Source organism: Synchiropus splendidus, chromosome 13 (assembly GCF_027744825.2).
Source record: "Synchiropus splendidus isolate RoL2022-P1 chromosome 13, RoL_Sspl_1.0, whole genome shotgun sequence".
NCBI classification, from domain to species: Eukaryota; Metazoa; Chordata; class Actinopteri; order Syngnathiformes; family Callionymidae; genus Synchiropus; species Synchiropus splendidus.
In genome coordinates this window covers 15410023-15431493 of record NC_071346.1, presented here as the reverse complement: position 1 = coordinate 15431493, position 21471 = coordinate 15410023, and the positions used below count along the sequence as shown (strand labels likewise).

The 21471-nt window shown below is 41.9% G+C and overlaps 1 protein-coding gene across 7 annotated transcripts in view; it reads left to right on the top strand.

Moving 5' to 3' along the window:
• The window catches only part of astn1 (astrotactin 1), a 294106-nt gene that overhangs the window by 106651 nt on the left and 165984 nt on the right, over positions 1-21471 (top strand). For all 7 annotated transcript variants that reach the window (XM_053882621.1, XM_053882619.1, XM_053882617.1 and 4 more), the window contains one exon: positions 891-1018. In XM_053882621.1, coding sequence (XP_053738596.1) covers positions 891-1018 — 128 coding nt within the window. The remainder of the gene's footprint in view (positions 1-890; positions 1019-21471) is intronic.

Here is a 21471-nt window from a genome sequence, read left to right as displayed (position 1 = left end):
AACTCATCTCTTAAACAAATGCGCGAGTTCAAGAAGGGTTCACTCTTGTCGCTGACAAATGAGGACTTCACGCAGAAGATGACTCAAACAAGAACAACGAAAACAGTGTGAGACAAGAGGCCTAATGTGCGACTTTGCTTAATGAAGGCATGGAGTCCTCTATAATTGTTACTTTGTTTTGATATGCAGTTAATGATCAGCCAAAAGTATTGGCTAACAATCTGTTCCTCATTAAACACACAACTCTGATGTGGACTATGGCCCAGTCTCATTATTTCAGTTAGCGTACAATGACAACCTCCATGTGTCAAGCTACAGACTGACTTGAAAGGTGAATACAAAGAGTACTGTATTGTGTTTTCATCATGTATTTGGTTAGAGATGTCAAAGAAGGAAGACCAACACTCCGACTGATGGCCATTTTTCTACTGTTTTGCCTGCAAAAGTCACTGTTTCAGAGGAAAGTAATGGGTCTAGAGGAAACCAACATGGGTGTAAATATATGAACTGCATGCACATGCACATGCAAGTCAAGTTGACTACTAACTGTAACTGATCTCTGGTGCTTTTGATGCTGGGATCTCCTCGGGGGACACAAGTGTTCTGTGATGGTCCATGACTGTTGGATGTAGATGGATGGGGGAAAAAAAAAAAAACTCTGCCAACATCCCCAGTATAAAGTGGTTGCCTCTTTGTCCTCATTTCTGTTATATGACTAAAATGGAAACTCAAAGTGGAAAACAAACTAGCATGTACCAGCCGATGCCCAACACCAGTTCTTGGCAAGCATTCAAGTCATCTGCAGCTTCATCTTCTCGACTTTGTTGATCCTTCATGCGACTTGACTCTCTTAAGACCTGCTAACCATCTCCTCTCTCTTCTCACCCCAGACAGAAGAACTTTGCCCGAGGCATCGAGCAGCAGCTCCCAGATGGCATGGTGGTGGCCTCCGTGCCAACAGAAGTCCAGTGCCACGAAGAGCTGTCGGATCCCGTGCCCGACCCAGAATACCTCACCGGTAAGAACCCATAATTCACTGTTCGCAGCTGGGCCGCTGTACTTCATCACTGGGCTGTCAACCATCTCTTTTTTTGTCAAAGAAAAGAGAAAAGTTGCACTATTTGATTCAGATTCAATTCAAATGAATGCAGATGTTTTCTGTGTTAGGCTAGTTATTAGAGGTTATTTTCAGTTGAAGAACCCTACACTGCTCATTTTATTGGCCTTTAATATGAAGAGAATATTGACAGAAGCTCAGTACCCACCTCACTGTCAAGACTGGGTGTCTGCTGTTTTCGACGAAGGTGCTCTAGTCATTCAGTTTCTGAATGTGACGAGACTAATGCAAATATTGAGAGAGAACACAGAGTGGGTGGGGCTATTGTTACGGCAGCGCTGCAAACTGGCTGATGTGCATCTCATTCATACATTTAAGACTTCAGATGTGGAAGTTTTGTGAAGTGTCATGGGTGTAGTTCATGGCTTAAATTGGGACCCAAAGACAAAACCATTTCAAACTGTCTCTACAAACAAAAGCAACACTCATCTATGAAGGAAAAATAGGTTTACCACAGAGAGATATTTTACCCTTGTTGTCTTTATTTAAGGGTTTTTAAAGGCCATGCGCACATGTACATCAGTTGGCCCACACTCATAACCTTTTTTGCATCTATTTAGAAGGTAACCTGGTTGGATGGACTCTTGTAATTTCCATATTCACTCCTTACACAATTCAAATTCATACTTCTTCCAAAAATGATCTTCCCTGGGTTCTACCAGAGTGACTTGTACACAGATATCCATCCATCCTCACCCGCTTCTCAGTTGCCGGGTCGCGGAGGCCAGACAACAAAGTTCAAAAACAACTTTGCAAACTCCCAGAACACTATGGTGTCATTGAACCGCACAGCAGTTGGACTCGCTGTGTGCGGGTGTTTGATAACTCACTTGTTTTCGCCTTTGTTAGACCACTTTGGGCTGTGAAACGCCACATTCTGTTACAGCCGTGGCAGAGGTCCGTCATCAGTTCATATCTGAGTTGGCGATGTAGTGTTAAGAAGTGACGGTGAAATGAGTTGGTCAAGCCGATGGTCGTAAAAATAGGTTCTGGCTCACGTCGCCCAGCTGATGATGACTTCCTTGAGACATGCTTCTATGTGGGTCACAAACCATCTATTTTGCGCAGAGCGCCACCAGCTGAGAAGAAATAAAAAAGCAGAATCCACAGTGTGAAAAGCCCCTCAAGCAGTCCACTTAAGGCATTGTTGCTGTCAGTGTTGGATGATGGTCAATACTTAGTATACGTCGCGCACCAAACACCTTGTTGGAGGCGCTACTAGCAGGAGGAAATAAGACCTCCACGGGGGCTGGCATGGGCAAGCTACCAAAGTCAGCAGGATCCAGTCACAAGGAAATGAACTGCCCGACTGTTGCTATGAACACTTCAAGAGGAATAATTCTCCCACAATGCTGCCAGAGCAGAAGCGCAAGATGACAGGCTGTGCGCTAAGAGACCTTGAAACGGAAGCAACAATGACATTGATGATATGCACGACTATGATGGAGGACCAGCTCGGACAGGACACAAGTTGCTGTTGCAGAGGAAAGATCCACCAACTAAGTGAAAAACAAATACAGTGGTACCTCGGTTCTCGACCACAATCCGTTCCAGACGGCCGTTTGAGAAGCGATTTGTTCGAAATCTGAATCGATTTTTCCCATTACAATGAATGGAAAAAGAAATAATGCGTTAAAAGCCTTAAAATAGGCTTTTGTAGGAGTGAATGTAGAGTGTCTGCTGCAGGTGCGCTGTTCCTCTATGTGTGTGGCCGCTGCATGTGGGAGGGGTTGCCGAGTGAGTGACGTCTCTCCAGAAGTGAAGAGGTGCCCGGTGTGTGTCCAGCTCTGAATGTGCGCTTCTGTGCAGTTTGGCTGTGACAAACTCATAAACCAAGTCACGCTCTGTCCCAGACTCACCTCATCCCTGTCCCAGCTCCAGCCCACAACAGGACATCAAACCCTGGAGTGAGCGCTCCAGAGGTGTGGAGAGCGAGCATCTGTGACACTCTACCACGGTCCAGTGCGGAGACAGGAAAGGTTTTACACCTCAATATGAAGAAAAAACAGTCACTAAATGTAGCTAGCGGGACACGTCTGCATACAGAGGCTGCATAATACACAATCGGGCTTTTTTCAGGGGCGTTCGAGTCCTGGATTTTCGTTCGTAATCAGAAGCAAAAAAATCTTGAAATTTTTGTTCGAACTCCGATTTGTTCGAATTCCGGGACATTCGAAAACCGAGGTACCACTGTACCTGAAAACGCTGTGACCACTACTCCCTCAGAATGAAGACCAAGGCATTAGTTGAAGCCCAGTAGCAGGAAAATCACTGGAAAGTCCCAGACAAGGATCAAGCATATCTCCACCAGCAGACATGAGCCCAGACTCCATCCAGCTACAGTCAGCATTTAAGAGGAAGATGGATGGAGGAAAGCTGGAAATCTTTCCAGGAAAGAGTGGGGGACCATCGACAAAGACTGTGTCCATCTCCTGAAGTCTGAAGTCGAGGTCTGATTGAGGGCGTTGAAAGAAAGCTTGCGAAGCCAGGACAAATAATCTACAGCTATGCTGCTTGAGAGGTTGAAAAGAAGGCACCTTTTTTTCTCAGAAAAAAAGCCACTTCGGAATGAAAGTAAGTGCCTGAAAAATGAAAAAAAAAAACCCTTCATAAAGAGGAAGGAATCAAGGCACTGCAGGGCGACGTCAAGCAGCGTCTTGAGGAGTAGAATGCTTGAGAAAGAAACATGATTAAGGAGCAAACAAAGGATGACTTCTACAGAGATCTGAACGGTTCACCTAAGACCTTTTCATCTCGGAGAAAACCTAAAGTACCTGAACGCGAAAATGAGAAGCACCTCAGAAAGATCAACTCCGACAACCAGAGTAATGTGCAAGCTGAAATCCCCGATGACTTGCCACCAACCAACCACCTGCATACGAGTGGGTCCCAACACCCCCCACATGGAGGAAGGTTGAGACAACAATACAGCAAGGATGAACAGCTCTTTGGCTCAAAGGCATTCCCTGCAGGCTTCGTAAGAACAAGGCAAGCGTCTCAAAATACTTTTCAAAGCTGTTGAAAGTTGCTTGGGGAACAGACATCATTAACCAAAGGCATTGCGAAGGGTTGGTCGAGTCACAATTCCAAAAGAGATGATCTCCTCAACTGTCCACGACCAGGCCAAGAATTCATATATATTTGCTTCGAGAAGCGTATGATTTGCTTTTCATGAGATCCATGGAAACACGACGGAACACAGTTGGCCAGTGCGCTTAGCAATGCCGTAACATCACTGCTGCGCCACTAAGGACAGTCAATTCTGACGGAACTATGGGGAGAATGAAAACCAAAAAAGCAAGGTCCTCTTTGTTTTTCTTTTTAATTTTGTCAGAAAATGAATTCAATTTGCATAGTTTTGTATTCATTTTATTCACGTTTCAAAAATCTGGCTTTATTCTGAAAATGAAAAATAGAAGTTAATGCATTTTAATTTTGGAATGTGACAGTTCACATTCAATTTTAGAACATATTTGTGGGTGAAGCTTCTGAAAAATAAAGTTAACTTTTGATCATGTAATACATTAAGTAGCATGGAGCTAGGACGAAATATTATCATCTTAACAAGCACTTTGTGTACAGCTTTCTAAAAAAAAACCAAACCAAAAGCTATATTAATAAAGCTTTATTATGATATTTATGTTGTAAAAAATACATGTGTGTGTATATATTCTGAATGAAAAATGAAACAGCATTTGTCTTCCTCATTTGCTTCCATTGTGACCAGCATTGTCTTCCAATATGGGCTTCTATGAAGACTTTATAATCTGTATGCAGTGAAACACAAAAATCATTTGAACTCTGATTGCCACCAGCAAACACCCCATAGATCACAATTAGTGCTGGTAAAACTGTGTCCAGATCTGGAATGCACTTTTCAACCCTCTTCCACTGTGTCCTGGGGAAACACTGCAGCGGCTTAATACGCGCCATCATTACGGAGGCTGTAAACTGATGATGCAAACAAGTCATTGATGAACCTTAGAGCCAAGCAAAACATTCCTCAGACCTTCTTCACTCGCATGAGAGCAGCGGGTGGCCTCATCTTTTCATTAGCAGTGGCCAATGTGTGACCTCCTGTCGAATGTGAAATGGGAGCCATTGCCATTAGCAAAAAAGCCATTAGATTCATTTAATAGCAAAAGGAAAAGATGCATGCGTAATTTGGGAGCCTCCTGAGCCGCTGCGCTTTTCTAAAAATGTACTTTCTACTTTGTTCAAATCTTTAAATATGAAGTAGACACAAGTATAGTTATTCCACGCTGACACATTATGCGCAGTCTCTCCACTGCTTTCGCTACTTTGAAGTAGTTAAACACACACAGGAGCACAGAGCTTCTCTCCCTCGTTCTGCCTGCACAATTATTGGGAGTGTCGTGAAGAGTACAATGGCGTGTGTAAAATAATAATTGTATTTCAGCATATTTTACTTCAGGCAGCCTGCTGGCTATTCTTAAATCGGCACCTGCAATTTTTCATTGTTTGCAGAAGGCTGTGGCTGGCAGGATTGGGTCGTCTTTTCTCTTGCGATGGCTCAGACCGATGGACAGGAAAGAATTAGGAAGAAAGTGAAGGGTTAAGACTGTGCTCATCGTCGATCAAGCCGCAGCATCAGTTGCCCTTTAATAGAGGTGTTAAAGGATATTAATCATGAGTCGTCCTCTCTAAGATCCTAAAATCCTGGTTCATTTAAAACATGGAATATAGCACATCTGCAGCTCTTATATACGTACTTCAATGTAACTTTCTTACTTTTGACACTATATATGTGTCTATATATATATATATATATATATATATGTGTGTGTGTGTATATATATGTGTATATATATATATGTATATATATGTGTGTATATATATATATGTATATATATGTGTATATATATATGTGTATATATATATGTATATATATATATATATATATATATATATATATATATATATATATGTGTAACATCCGACTTACAACCTGCTCAACTTACGGCCACCCGTATTTACGACTGTGGCCAGCAGATTTTTTTTTAATTCAATGTCTGGCACCACAGCACGTAGCAGCCCGGCATCGCGTACGACAGTTACGGCAGCACAGCATCTCACTCTCACACAGTGTTCTACCACTACAGTCATATCTATAACCCTTGCGTCGGCTATTTCGAATGGCATTCAACTTACATCCAATCCGACTTATGACCAGAACCGATCCCGGTCGTAAGTCGGATATATATATATATATATATATATATATATATATATATATATATATATATATATATATATATATTTAAATAATTTCACTATTAAGGTATATGTTCAAGTAAAATGAACATTTTAGTTTCATTTTATCATCTACTGACAACATCTCACCCATATTCCAAATGAATAAATATTGTCATTTAGAGTATTAATGTGCCGAAATTGACAAAAAAAAGCAATGCTTTCAGACCTCAAGTAATGCAAAGAAAACAAGATCTTATTCATTGTAAAACATCACAATATTCACGTTTTAACTCAGCAAGAGTTCAGTTCAGGAATCAATATTTTGTGGAATAACCCTGATTTTTAATCACAGCTTCCATTCATCTCGGCATGTTCTCCACCAGTCTTTTACATTTTTCTTGAGTGACTTTATTCTGCTCCTGGTGCAAGAATTCAAGTAGCTCAGCTTTGTTTGATGGCTTGCAAGCATCCACCTTCCTCTTCATCCCATTCCAGAGGTTTTCGATGGGGTTCAGCTCCGGAGATTGGGCTGGCCATGACAGGGTCTTGACCTGGTGGTCCTTCATCCACACCTTGATTGACCTAGCAGTGTGGCAGCTCGGTCGAAATAGGCTTCTCAGGACAGGGCTTGAGTCATGTAAAGCTGTATATATAATGAAATAAAAAGCTCTTCTACTGTACTGTGTGGGGCCACTGGCTAGTCTGAGGTCATACCTTCAGAGAGTCTTCAATTTGCTTGAAAAACACTCGCCCACTGAAAATGTTTTCCATCTACACCTCTGGCAATAACAGAGTGAGGTCTCACCAGCAAGAGCCCAAAGAAGTTTGAGAAGGTGAAACTAGAGCAACTGCAATTTCCAGTTTTAAGCAGATCAGACTGTGCCAAGGCTATTGGAAGCTTAAATAAAACAAAACATGTAAAGTTCTTTTCTTCCCTCCTTGGTAATTAGTCTTGTCTTGTGATGTGGTGTGATGCAAACCCCCTTTGTTCATTTATGTTGGTGCATCAAATTATGGTGTATGAAATTTATTCCTGCTTTTCTTTCACTGCTGAAAGAGAAGGCACATCCTTGAATTCTCATTGGTGCCATTTACTTTTTCATTCTCATTGTCCTGTCGGTTCTATGCTGTCATTACATTTAATGTCAATTATTCGCATTATATATATATATATATATATATATATATATATATATATATATATATATATATATATATATATATATATATTGATCGGGCGATTTCAGCGTGTTATTGCTGATCAAAACAACCGATCACCTCCGGCACTCTGTTGAAACCAGGCTGGTTGTGATGCGTCCGCTCCTCCCGACTCGCGGCTCACTCGGCAACAGCATGTCAGCTGTGAGATTCTTTCAATCTGTCATTTAAAGTTTGTATCCTGCAGTTAAAATTAAACACGCCATTTAAAGTGCCTGCACTTGACAGAGCACGGAGAGTTTTAGGGGCTCATGAAAGTGAGACCGCTGGTTCCTCAGCAGCAGGCTTTTACCACGGCTAAAGTCACTGTTTTGGAGTCGCGTGCAGTGATTGTCTGAAACTTTGAAAACGTCCGGAGTGGAAACTTTCATAGATGCAGTGTTTGCTGTCTTGGAGTCCCACTACAAGTGGCCAGTATGTAAATAGTCTCAAGAGATTCACCAAATGTCCAGCTCACTCACTCATAAATGCCACTGGCCAGGGTGTTTGCTGTGACTCTTCTACCTTCACATTGTGGTTTGCAGTGCATTTCTGTGTGAAAAGTGACATATTAACGGATTTTCATTCATTTCATGATGCCCTTGAATTTTTCGGTTGAAGCATAAACCTCACTTTCACCCCTAAATTGTGTGAAAAATCTGATCGGACCACTGATCCCTAACGTGTGGTAATTTCACTGTACGCTGATGTATCACTTTAATCCCTGCTGTTTTCTCTGAGAACGCAGCAGTGATGAAGACGATACATCAGATCCCTGACAAACATTTGGGGCGATCATGTGAAAACAGGACCAACAGAAGAATACAGATGTTCCGGTGCCTTCAGCCACGTGACCATGGTAACCAGCAGCTGGAGGTGCCCTGTCCTTATGGAAATTGTTCATTACCTTATTATCCTTCGCAAAGGGGACAAAACAGCTGGTGGTGTCTGCTGGTTTATGAAGAAGAATGAATATTTGATGTGACATTTGTCGAAGAGTGTTTTCAGCCACCAATCACTCTCTTCATTATCCTGTTATTAAGAATAGCTCTGGTACATCTGCTAGTTCACATCATTTATTGCTGGTGACACCAGCTTTATGTTGTCACCGTTTCTCATCAGGCATACACGCTCACTCACACCTCTGTTATGAGTTTATGGCTGAGGAAGTAGAAACCCACACGGCCACTATTTACCTCGAGCTGGATGTGACCTTCTTTCTGTGAGGCTGCAGAACTAACCTCTAATACACCAGTCTGCCAGTGCTGAAACTGTGCCCAACCACCATTCGCTACACCTGTGTCTTCAAACCTGTCTGTCCTTGGAAAAGCAAAAGGACCTGCAATCTGGCATCTAGCTGGGCCAATGATAAGGAAAAAGATGTGGAGTCACTGCTTAGTTTCATAACATTTCATCATATAATATCTCCATTTTTATTTTGTAGAGACACATGTGTATCTCGAGATACATTTGAATACATCTACAAACACCTGGGTTGGTGTTAGACCTGGACCTGGCCAAAGTGTGGTCCGATGCCTGTATTTTCATGGCCCTTTTGACGTCACTAAACGTGGCCCTTTTGACGTCGACTAAAACTATCACTGATATGTTGTAATTTTTCTGCCTTTATTTATTTATTTATTTTTGTTCTTTCTCTTTTAGTCACCACCACCACTTCAGCAGTAGATATAGCATGTACTTGTTTAAAGACGAAAACGTTCATCTTTTCATTGGCCATTTGTTTGTTTTTCATGTTCCTCAAAATACATCGAAGGAATATTGAAAATATATTTTAAAATATTATTTCAATAATTTGAAATAATATTGCCTAATATGAACATCTGGTCCATAGTTATGTTGATTTATATTCAAATTAAATGCATATAAAATGAAATATTTCCATAGGTTTCATGGCATATGTACACTTCTTAATATCTTAATTTACATTTCATCTATTTAGATTAATTTTGTCTTTGTTACAAGGATATATTTTGGATATTTTTCAGTCATGCTTTATAGTCATCAATGTATTTCTTTTGATGGTGGCCCCTCACAACAGTTACAGTTTCTAATGTGGCCCTTAAGGAAATTGAAATACCATCAATGTGTTAGACTAAAAAATGAAAAAAATGAAAACAAATCCATTTTAAAAAAATGGATGGTTGGTGCTCACTTACCAATGGAGTAGACTTGTATCAAAATAACACATATATAGTTGCAATTTCAAGGTTATAACAAGTTTGCCACCTGACTCCCAAGCCACTGATTGAGGAGTGCTGTCACTGTTTATGTGACGTGGCATGACTCTTCCTCCCTCAGTTCATGTTTGTGGACACGATAAAGCTCACAGTTTTATTCAAGAGTAGTTTATTGTTGTTTTACTAAGTGGCCAAATCATATCCACTTCAGCAACAGCAGTTCCAGTGAAGAGATTCACAGCTTATTACATCCTTATTCAGATACAGGGCGACGGTTTGAGCAGTCGTGGTTCTCAGGTGGTCTCTCAGGAAGCTCTCCGCAAATATGGCTGCTGTATTGGGAGACATCTTGCAGCTCATCTGATCAAACCACAGCGCTTTCGTTTTGTTAAGGAATGCCAAACATGTTCCTCTACCTTCTTCATGTTCACCGACAATAGTTAGCCACTGTTCAGAAGTGTGTGGGGCATCATCAGTCAATCCCATGTGAATTACATGACAGAGTTTCATCAGGAGGATTGGCATCATGAAGCAAATACATTCCGCAGGCTTGGTTTTAGAACAGAACTGAAAATGAGCATTGTTCTTTCACACTTTACCATATGGTAAGGTGACACTTCATCTTGCTAACAACCAATATGGAGGACCACAACTCGTCCTTAAGTCACGGACGTTACATCAAGGATCAGCCATGACACAATACTGAAGAGTTAATGATGTTTCATGAAACAGTGTCCTGCTGTCCAGTGGCCACCAGATGGCACTGTCTGCTGTAAAATGTATGGACTTGAAAACTAATTCAATGAACCCTCGTATCATTTCTAAACCAAGAGCACCAACCCTTCAATACTGTTACATGACACCTCATCGGTCCATCACTAGTTGAAGTACCTCTAAATTGTTACCTAGAGGATGCATTATTGAGGCGAATAATTGTCAGAGCGGAACGTACAACGTTGATGTTTTGTTTGCCAGGGTGATGACAATTTTGGCTCCAAAAGCAAATGACCCATCTGCTGAAATCTGCTTGACAATCGTCCTGTTTTTGTTTGGTTTTGTTTTAAGATGCATTGGCTCACAAAGCACTTCTAAACTGGCTGCACCATTTTCCTTGGCCTCCTCATTTCCACCCAGTGAACATTTGCAACAGTCCGGCACAGCGGCTTCCCAACCTTGATCCCTGCCAACACGTTGCTTCCACTCATCTCCTGGCAAGCTGTCAGCATTAGCACCGTGCCTGTGGTTCATTGCAAGCTCAGGTAATTGTCCATGGGGTCGACATACGCGCCGAGACAGCCGGGCCGCGAGCACGTCTGCTCAAGCCACAATGAATGCCACTGCTCACTCCCATGTTGATTCCAGCAGGTTCGGTCCGAGTATTTGTCACGATGTCAGCGCTCCTTGTTTCAGCACACTCTGGCCCTCGACATAGTGAAATCATTCATCTTCCTATTCATCTCCAGCTTTAAAAGCCATTCATCACAAGGCCAGAGACCTCCATCAATTATTCCAATGGGAGAAATAGTGAGAAAAGGGAAGCTTTTTGAAAGGCAAATACATCTTGATTTAATTGGAAAGCAAGAATGCTCAAGGCCGCTAAGCAGATTTCCCCTAAGATGGTCCTTGGGCGATAACTGGCCTGGACAGGAGACATAGCCGTGAAAAATGTAGCAGAACAAAAAACAATGAAGAGTAAGGGGAAACAAAACAAACTGGAGTGCACGGTGAAAGACAGAGAGCAAGGAGCTAAACCAGCGGCACTGACAACCAGAGAATAGACAGCAATTTGTCTCTGCCAGATCCAGGGAGCTCGGGTCTTTTGGGTATTGACTCATGGAGGTGAAAAGACCAACAGAATAGCGGCAGCGTGCTCCCATCTGCTATCCTAATGATAATGTTTCCACAGTATAACCCGTTCTCGCATTAAACCGCTGCTTTTAAATGCAACACAAAGGTGAAACACCCCGCCGCCACCAACACCCCTCTCCCCCCCGTGACCGCCGCAAACACTCTCTTGCCAATCCACTGCCATTTGTCATCAAAGTGGTTGAAAGAGGTTTGACGTGTTTGAGGAAAGCGCTGACACACGACTCCAGTGAGGAAGTAAGTCCTGAAAGAGGGGAAGTTTTACTTACTGAGTTCTAAAGGGAAAAGAGTATGTCTGATAAAAACAAGAAAAAAAAAATATTTTTACAGAATTGCCACAATCCATGGGATTCAGAGACCCAAGCTGTGTGTTCTTTGGTCCTGTAGTTTCCCAGTTCGTGGGGCCTTTTATGTTTGGGAAACAGACACACATTTTTTTTTTGTCTAGTTGGCTTTCTTATTCAGTTTTGATTTTCACGAGACACAGACGACGCTTCGCTTTTCAACATTTCATTTTTTCTAATTCCTTGTCATTTGTAGTGTTTTTGATGGGAAAAAAAAATCACTTACTTTTGTATCCCTCAGAAAATGTGTGGCTTGTGGTGATGCGATGCATCTCAGGTCAAGACCTTCACGCTTTTCTCATGTGTCTACACGAGAAGACGTTTGTAAATCTCATTACGTTTTGTATTTCACGCCACGTGAATACAGACGAGGCTGAAATCATTCTCTTCCAATGAAATGCATAAAATTGGACAAACCTTTTGTGCGAGCAATTTTTCTTGACATTTATCTTGAAAGGTTGCCGTCCAATATTAAATGGCAGCTCTAAACTTAATGATTGTGCATTAATAATATATGCGTCCGAGAGGCCGTTTGGGCTTTTCACCAAAGATATAGAGGGTTTCCCTTCGTCCCCAGTCGAAGGGAAATCTCTCATTTATTGTTCTTCTTGTAGTCTAAGAATTTAATCCCGACACTTTATCTTGAGCCCGGCCCCTTCCTCGATCTCCATTACACATATCAAACCCAGCTGACATATAATCTATATTTGATAAGGCCTTGGCATAATTGGTGGCAGCAGGAGAGGGTTGCACCTTCAGGGTCCCACTAATAGTTCCTCTCACAAATCTCTGAGACAACAGCGCTGAGATCAAGTGCTTGAGACGTGATGCAGCAAAGGAGCCTGTGTGAGCGGGGGCGAGCGGCACAGCGCGCTGAAGCGCAGCAATTATTCAGCATGTATTTACTTTGGAAACATGCAGGGACCATCATTTATTCATCGCTTGGACAGATTTGGGAGCTAAGTGTTGCGCAAGCCAACAGCCATGGCTCTTCACCGTTTTCAGGTGCAGGAACTTAGTGACAGTGACAGGGTTATTATGGGATTTAGGACCGATGAAAGCCATTCAGAGAGAATGTTTTGTTGGTTTGGAGTTATTGCTTGCTGACCTTCTGTTCATGTGCTGAGCGTTGAATATGGAGTGGCTCTGTAAGAGTATCATCTAGTAGCCTCTGAAAGTGAGGACTCTTCAGGAAGCCTATGGCCATCACTATGGTTTCCCACTATATAGATGAGACCCAACCTCTGCCCCCAATTAACTGAATCTGTGTCAGATTATTCTGATTTTTTTTAATACACTATTTGTCTGCAGCTATTATCTGACATTTCCAGGGTCAGCAGTTACTACTAGTTACTACCACAATTGATACTAATAATACTTGTATGTCTGTGCTTGCAATAACTTGTAAAATTATCATTTTTTACTAGTCTTTTTTACTCGTCTTCGCCCCCTACTGTTTTGCTTACTATGTTTTATAAAAAAAACTTTTCTTGTCCTGCATATTTGAATCCTCTTTTTCTGCATTCTCTGTACAACCTGACATCAACTGACTCATTCATCTTCTGCATCTTGTCATGACCGAAAGAGCGAGGTCCTGGATACAAGCAACTGAAATTGGTTTTCTCCGAAGGGTGGCAGGCGTCTCCCTTAGAGATAGGGTGAGAAGTTCTGTCACTCGGGAGAGGCTCGGAGTAGAGCTGCTGCTTCTCCACATTGAGTCAGCTGAGGTGGTTCGTGCATCTCATCAGGATGCCCTCTGGACGCCTCCCTTTGGAGGTGTTCCAGACACGTCCACCTGGGAGGAGACCGAGGGGTCGACCCAGGACCAGGTGGAGAGATTATATCTCCACGCTGGCCTGGGAGCGTCTCGCATGCCCCAGTCGTATCTGGTGGCTGTTGCTCCGGAGAAGGGCGTTTGGCGTGACCTCCTGAAGCTGCTGCCCCCGCGACCCGGCAACGGATAAGCAGGCGACGATGGATGGATCTTCTGCATCTCTTGCTTTCATAACTTATGGAATCTTTATGTTCATTACATTACATTCATTACAAAACTGCTTTTCCATTGCTGTAGTATTTCATGTTTTGCAAGCGTTTCTCTCAATTTTTCACCTAGTGTAATAATGGCCTTGTTATCTGCCACTGATACACATTCATCAACTGGTCTGCTGCAATCCCAGTTTGTGGTTCTGCCATTTTCAAACAGTCCGCTCACGGCCTTCGAAGCTGCTGCTTATGAAGTGCAAAAGCAAATTAAAGGTCAGCGCAGACACGGCTGTACATTGAAAGCATTTTTCCAAAAGTCAATCTGGGAGCTGGTTAATTTGTGTTGAGTGAACTCTGGTCAGGGTCGAATAAAGGGATCAGCAAACACACAGATGCAGCATTGGTTTTTGGATCGGGGAAGGAAAATATGAATTGCTAGCTGCTTAATCCATCCACATTATAATTTCTTCTTAATCCTTTTTTCTGACTGCAATGGCTTTAATGTGATTTATTGCCATGGATCTTAAGCAAAACATTCTGTTGGATCGAGTGAGGGAACTGTTACTTCACAAATCTGAGTTGGAAAATATGCCTTTACGAAACCATCCCTCCTATCTGTTGCCAGATTTAATCCTATCATCTCCGAATTAGTTTCTTGGCAAAAAATAAATAAATATGGCATGGTGGAGCAGTGGATAGTAATGCAGACGTACAGCAATAATGTCTTGGTCTCTTTCTTCTCGTCCTCCATCTCCTTAATTCTCACGCTCTACAAACGCATAGATTTTTAATTTCAGTCACTCTTATCGGCTCCTCGTCTGGTTTGCTCTTTCTCAGTCGCAGCACGCTACATGCCCCGCGCGCACTTGTCGGTCACAGCATGTCGTCCGGCAGTCGCTCACACTCAGTGGTGATGGATCGCACAATGCGGTTCGAAGCGCGGCTTCATTTTGTTCGCTGAATGACGCACCTCCAACATGACCGAACACCTCCGCCTGCATGGCAGGATGATAAAGGATTGTACTGCATCTGACCTGTTGTACCGGACATCTGCAGGCAATGCAATGTTTATGGAGAGGAACACCATCTGTCTGGCATCCTCAAGAACTAGAGTGTGCTCACCCCCCCAGTCTCTTGTCACCACACCCGAGTATTTATAAATCTCTTCGACTACCTCCCCGCTTGCACATCTTGGCTGTGAAGGTGGCGTCCTCCTCCTCCTGAAGTGTCAACTGCTGTTTAGTCTGTTTAGTCAAGTCAGGTTGGACATAGAAAAATGCATCCAGTGCATAATACATTTGTCTGTTTTGTTTAAATATGCAAATGTTCCATTTTGTTGCATTGATGTGGAAAGGAATGATCCATAATCAATATTATTTGAAGCTTTTTAAAGTTTCCAAATGAGACTGTGGCTCAAATTTGTAACTGAGATTTATTCTCACTTTGCAGAGCTTTCAAAAACCAAAACCATGAATATTCACTCACTTTGCTGTTTTCTTCCCTGACATGCACTGGAATTGACTGTTGGCATTTACTAGAGGGAAAATAGATGAGACAAGATGCTTCTAATTATTTACAAAGGAATAAAACTGATCCATAAAAACGCACCGTTTATCACTCTCAGACAATTTAGCAAGTCATTAGAGCTGTGTTCAAATGTGTAATAATTAGTTTCTGACATTTTTGTTCTTTTGTTATACTTAGTTTGGTGGAGAATTATCTTAAAAGAAAGAAAGTCTTGTTGTGCCTATTAAAATATTGAAACTGTCCAAACAAATGGATCCAAAGACTTTCAACACCAAAGTGTTTGTAGTAGTGTTTATAAACGTGTTATTATTATTTATTATTATTCAACTGCGTGTGTGGAAGCAAAGGCAGGAACTAGCGGGATCTGCCCCTGTCTAAATGAATAAACAAAGAGTGAGATAAATAAAGTGACCAAGTCCGTGATCCAATTATCTTCCCACAGGTAACTGAAATGTGGCACTTTTTTTTCCCTTCATTTATTTGCTGCAAATTAATCCCATTCATTAGCGGCAGAAGTTCCGTGACTTAAACTCCAGTTAATTAGCTGACAGCAGTGGATGAGATAATGAATCCAGCAGAGGAGCGGTCACAGCTTGGGAGTGGATTGAGCGACTCCCACTTGCATGCGCTATTGTCAGAGACAACCAGCCATTACACTTTTCCACATAGATTTTTTCTTTTTTACACGTGTTTTTTCCCCTCGGTGCAAACATACAGGACGCTGATGTCACCACTCATCCTAACACCTTCACCTCCACTTATTATGAGATAGAAAATACATGAGAAATTGCCTTTGTCTCCAGGGCATGACTTTAATGTGCGTGGAAGTGTTTACTAAAGAGCATTTCTTGGAAATACTCATTTCTTGCTTGTGCCGATGCTCGCTGTTATAGGAACCTGGTGTTTTTCAATGCGACATCAGGAAACAAAGCAATAGCAATGATGATGCGACAATATTTGACTCCATTCTAAATGTTACTTGCTGCTTTTATGACGCATTGTTTTTTCAAGACTATAAAAATATAGAAGTTGAAATATGAACTCAACCTGCCACTTTAATCGGGAAAGCAAGCTCGCACTGGGTTGGGCCCTGTTTTTCTATCAGATATGTCTCAGTTCTTTTAGATTTTTCAGGGTGTTTGAAACATTCCTTGGAGATGTCGACATAATAGCATCACGCAGTTGTTGCTGATTAATCGGCAGCAAGGCCACATTTTCTGTTCCATGGCATCCCAGAGGTGCTCTGCTGGATCGAGGTGTGATGACTGTGGAGGTCCGATAAGTCAAGTGACCTCATTGTCCTGTCCAAGAGACCCGTCTGAGATGATTTGCACCTTTTGTTATGGTGCGATTTCCAGTGGGAAATGGCCATCAGCAGATGGACGCTGTCAATAGTCAGGAATCATTACTGAGGTAAATCACAGGAGATCCGCACTTTTAGAAATACTCCTTCAAATTGACATTACGGGCATTAAAAATGAAGCAAAGTGCTCTACTTTAAATCTTTTTGTTCTTTGAATCATACGGAGTGATGGAAGTGACATGCATGTGTTTATTTTTTGGGGTGTGACATGCATGACTTTATTTATTTTTTTATCACAAATTATTTCATGACAATTTGTATCTCGAGAACAGTTATCTCAAGATAATTTTTATCTCAAGATACAATTGTAAATGTCAGCACATGCGTAACTGCCAATGCATTTTGTAGACATCCACCTCTAACCACTGTGTCTCCCATGGCTTTGTAACCGCTGGTCAACATTGTCAGTCACTGTCCGTGCACTTTTAGCACTCGGATCAAGTGCCTTCTACTCAAAATAATACCATATGTGGCGAAGCTATACATATTACACGTCCCTGGAAGCGACCTGCATGACGTCATTTTATTTTTTTTTTTTTATCTCGAGATTTTTTTTTTTTTATTTTACAAATTACCATGAGAACATTTTTCACGAGATTAAAATTATCACGAGATAAAAATAAATAAATAAAATAAACACATGCATGTCACTCCATAGAATTACATTACAAATGAAACACATTTTTTCTCAATTGAAATCTACTTGACTTGAGAATCACTGACTGCAGCTTCGTGCCTTGGTCTTCTGTCTGGATAATAATTTCCCTGAGAGTTATTGGTGGCAGTTTATATCGAAGCCACTGAGAAACACAATGATAATAATGACAGTATTGTAATGTAGATTATGTGTGAAGTACATTTACAAAATGTGTGCTTTGTATCTATGATCAGTTACAGATAAACTAGATCATGAATGTTTGGCATTTAAACACAGTATGTGACTACGCTCCCCAGCTGGAAGAGTAAATGCCACCACTTATTTTTTTCCAAACAATACTGCAATCATCACTGCATGTATGCAAACCTGAATAAAAGCTGTGACGGCTATGAAGGTTCCTTATTTTTAGAGTTAATTGCTGAAGGAAAGGTGTGTGGCCTTGCTGTGTTGTCAGCTATTTAACACACACATCAGGACACAGCTTATTTATAGAGCGGCAGACTCGTGTGGGCAGTGTTTAAACTGGAGGAATGGGGCTTGAGAGGCGGGCAGAATGGCAGTGATTCATAGTTCAGCCCAAAGTCCCTTTCTCCCAGAGTCCCTCATAATTAAAAGGGAGGCATATGGCCTTGTGACGGAGCGAGCACAGAGGTATCTACTCAACCTTTTTTTTTTTGCTTAATATTTTTCATATCTGGCACCTCTTTGTCCCCTCCGCTTTTCATTTGGCTTTGGCAGGAATGAAACCTCTCTGCTATTTGCGGCCGATGTTGTTCTGCTGGCCTCATCGGACCAGGACCTTCAGCATGCACTGGGGCGGTTTGCAGGCGAGTGTGAAGCGGCCGGGATGAGGAACAGCACCTCCAAGTCTGAGGCCATGGTTCTCGACTGGAATAAGGTGTTTACTCTCTCCAGGTCGGTGGAGAGTTCTTGCCCCAAGTGGTGGAGTTTAAGTATCTCCGGGTCCTGTTCTCGAGTGAGGGAAAAGGGGAGCATGAGATTGATAGATGGGTTGGTGCAGCGGCAGCAGTGATGCGGTCGCTGTATCGGACCGTCGTGGTGAAGAGGGAGCGGAGTCACAAGACGAAGCTCTGGATTTACCGATCGATCTACGTTCCCACACTCACCTATGGTCACGAGCTTTGGGTAATGACCGAAAGGATGAGATCGCGGATACAAGCGGCTGAGATGAGTTTCCTCCGCAGGGTGGCTGGGCGCACCCTTAGAGATAGGGTGAGGAGTTCGGTCATCCGGGAGGAGCTCGGGGTGGAGCCGCTGCTCCTCCACATCGAGAGGAACCAGCTGAGGTGGCTCGAGCATCTGATCTGGATGCCTCCCTGGGGAGGTGTTCCAGGCATGTCCTACCAGGAGGAGACCCCGGGGAAGACCCAGGACTCGCTGGAGAGATTTTGTCTCCGGTCTGGCCTGGGAACGCCTCGGGATCCCCCGAGAAGAGCTGGAGGAGGTTTGTGCAGATCGGGAAGTTTGGGCTTCCCTGCTCCGAATGCTGCCTCTGTGACTCGACCCCGGATAAGCGGCAGAAGAAGGTGAAGGAAGGAATGAAACCTGTGTCACCTTTACTTGTCAACAGCAACATCTGCTGACTTGAAGTGTTTTAAGAGTTATTGATGAAAGACGACCTGCCTCATTCATGGTCTGTGGTCTGAACACGTGGCCTCGGCGTGTAGTGACATCTGGGACTGTTAGAACAATTACACCATTTCACAGCAAGCAAAGTGAAACCATGGATGAGATGTTTATCGTCTCCTTTAGAATAGATTTTTTTTTTTTAAATCAAAGAAGTCTCTGATTAAGTCATGGGATTTAAGTTCAGCAACGATATTACACTTTCAAGATGTCCATTAAGATAATGCACTGATTTAAACAAGGGTCATGAAAAGAGCAACTTTTTTTTTTTGGTTATCGCTACAATTAAAACTACCTGAAGGCAGTTTCGCTCCGATAAGAATCACAAAGACAGACTGTCAGGGTTTTTTAATTAACACAGGTTCATGCCCCCTTCTGATGTACTGATATTTTTCAGTGATTTATCAAGTTGTATTTTATTACAGTGACTGCTGGCTGGTCAGGGAAGAAATATTTTGTCAGTTTTGCAAAATTTCTCATTCAATTCCAACATTTTGGAGAGAAAAACATCGTTCTTTTTTTAAATAAAACTCGTAAGTCAAGACAAAAAGAATGACTTTTGAGTTTACCAAGTCCCAATAGGGCTCCTTTAAATAAACAGTGCTCTCAGTCCCGCCCTTTTGGAATCAAATCTTGCATTCCAATGCAGGAGCTTTGCATTAAAAAAAAAAGATAAAAGTTAAATGTCTGATCGCCAATATGTTCAATTGAGCATGAGTGACTTTCTGCAAAGCCTGTGGAGCTGATCTGTCTGTAAAACGGCCTTAAATGTGGCTGCTGTTTTGGAGGACTCCTCTGACTCAGACATCCTGCAGCGGTGGCGTCTTATCAATCCATGAAGTCTTCGTAACAGGGGAAAGGCAAATGCATGTCCCTCTGACATACAGACAATGACAGACAATAGCAACACATTCCCACTCCTTGAAGTCATACAGTATGTTGACGTTTGGGCAGAACAGGTCTCATTGTGAACCTGTGTCAAGACAGGGGTTGGGGTTAGGTAAGCAGTTGGATCACGCTATAGGTGTTCCAATGGGTTTCTGTGTTCTAGGCAGGGGTGTGGATTGCGTGCGTGAGGGTTGAGCACAGCATGCATTGCAGACCCGGTACAGGGAGAGGTGCGGAAGCCCTTGTCACTGAACTACTTCGAAAGTCAGTTGCTATTTATAGGTGGTTCTCCTCCTTCGTGCCTACTGCTGTTTGAGGGGCTTTAAAAAGCAATTGAGCGCCATCCCACTGCTTACCAGGTTAAAGTTGTCGAGTAGTTACAACCATCAAGTCATACGCAGATATTCTTCTTCTTCTTTCCCTTTTTGCATTTCCCAAAAGGGGGTTTCCACAACAAATATGCCATTCCCTCCATCATATTTATCATCCCTCATCGGCTCTTCCTGACCTGTAAGCTCCGTTCTGATGACGCCTACAGTTAGATATGAAAATGCAATGAACATCACCTTCAGAACAATATTTATTCTGTGCTTTTTCTTAGAAACATTGATATATATATATATATATATATATATATATATATATAGTATATATATATATAGTGTATATATATATATGTATATATATATATATGTATATATATATATGTGTATATATATATATGTGTATATATATGTATATATATATATGTATATATATATATGTGTATATATATATATGTGTATATATATGTATATATATATATATGTATATATATGTATATATATGTATATGTATATATAATATTTTGCTGTGTGAAATGAAGGCAATTAAAATATGCTCTTTCCGGGACGCTACGCCTTTTTTGAAAAAGTAAGTAGATAAATAAAACAATCTTTCGTCCGAGCTTCCTTTGAGTCTGCTCATTCAAAAAGAGGCACACATGTAAACAGGAGATAATGAGCATCCACTCTTCTAGCTAGTCAGCCATAGACAGAAACCTGGCTTTTGATATGATTAACAAATGATGCAATAACCCCTCTCCAGAGTTTACGGCACATCAGTCATGTTTCCTAGCGAAGAACGCTTCAGCCAGCCCCTACTTCACAGCATAACCAGGACTCTAGATGGGGACTTGTGACAGTGGTGAGGATGGTGGTTGATGTAAAGAAACCTGTCAGCTGCACTTGTCTCAATATTGTATATCGTCGATTGAACTAGGAGGCCTCTGTTGTTGAAATTCACGATATTATTGCCATTATTTGTTTATTGATTCATCTTAGGGGCGCTTCAGCACGCCCCAAAAATACTGTAGACACTTCAGTTTTTGCACATCATAATACCAGTTATCGCAGAAGCTTTCAACTAAACGTCATGGTTGCCACATGTTTTGCTGTATTTTTTGCTATACAAAACCTTCCAACTGA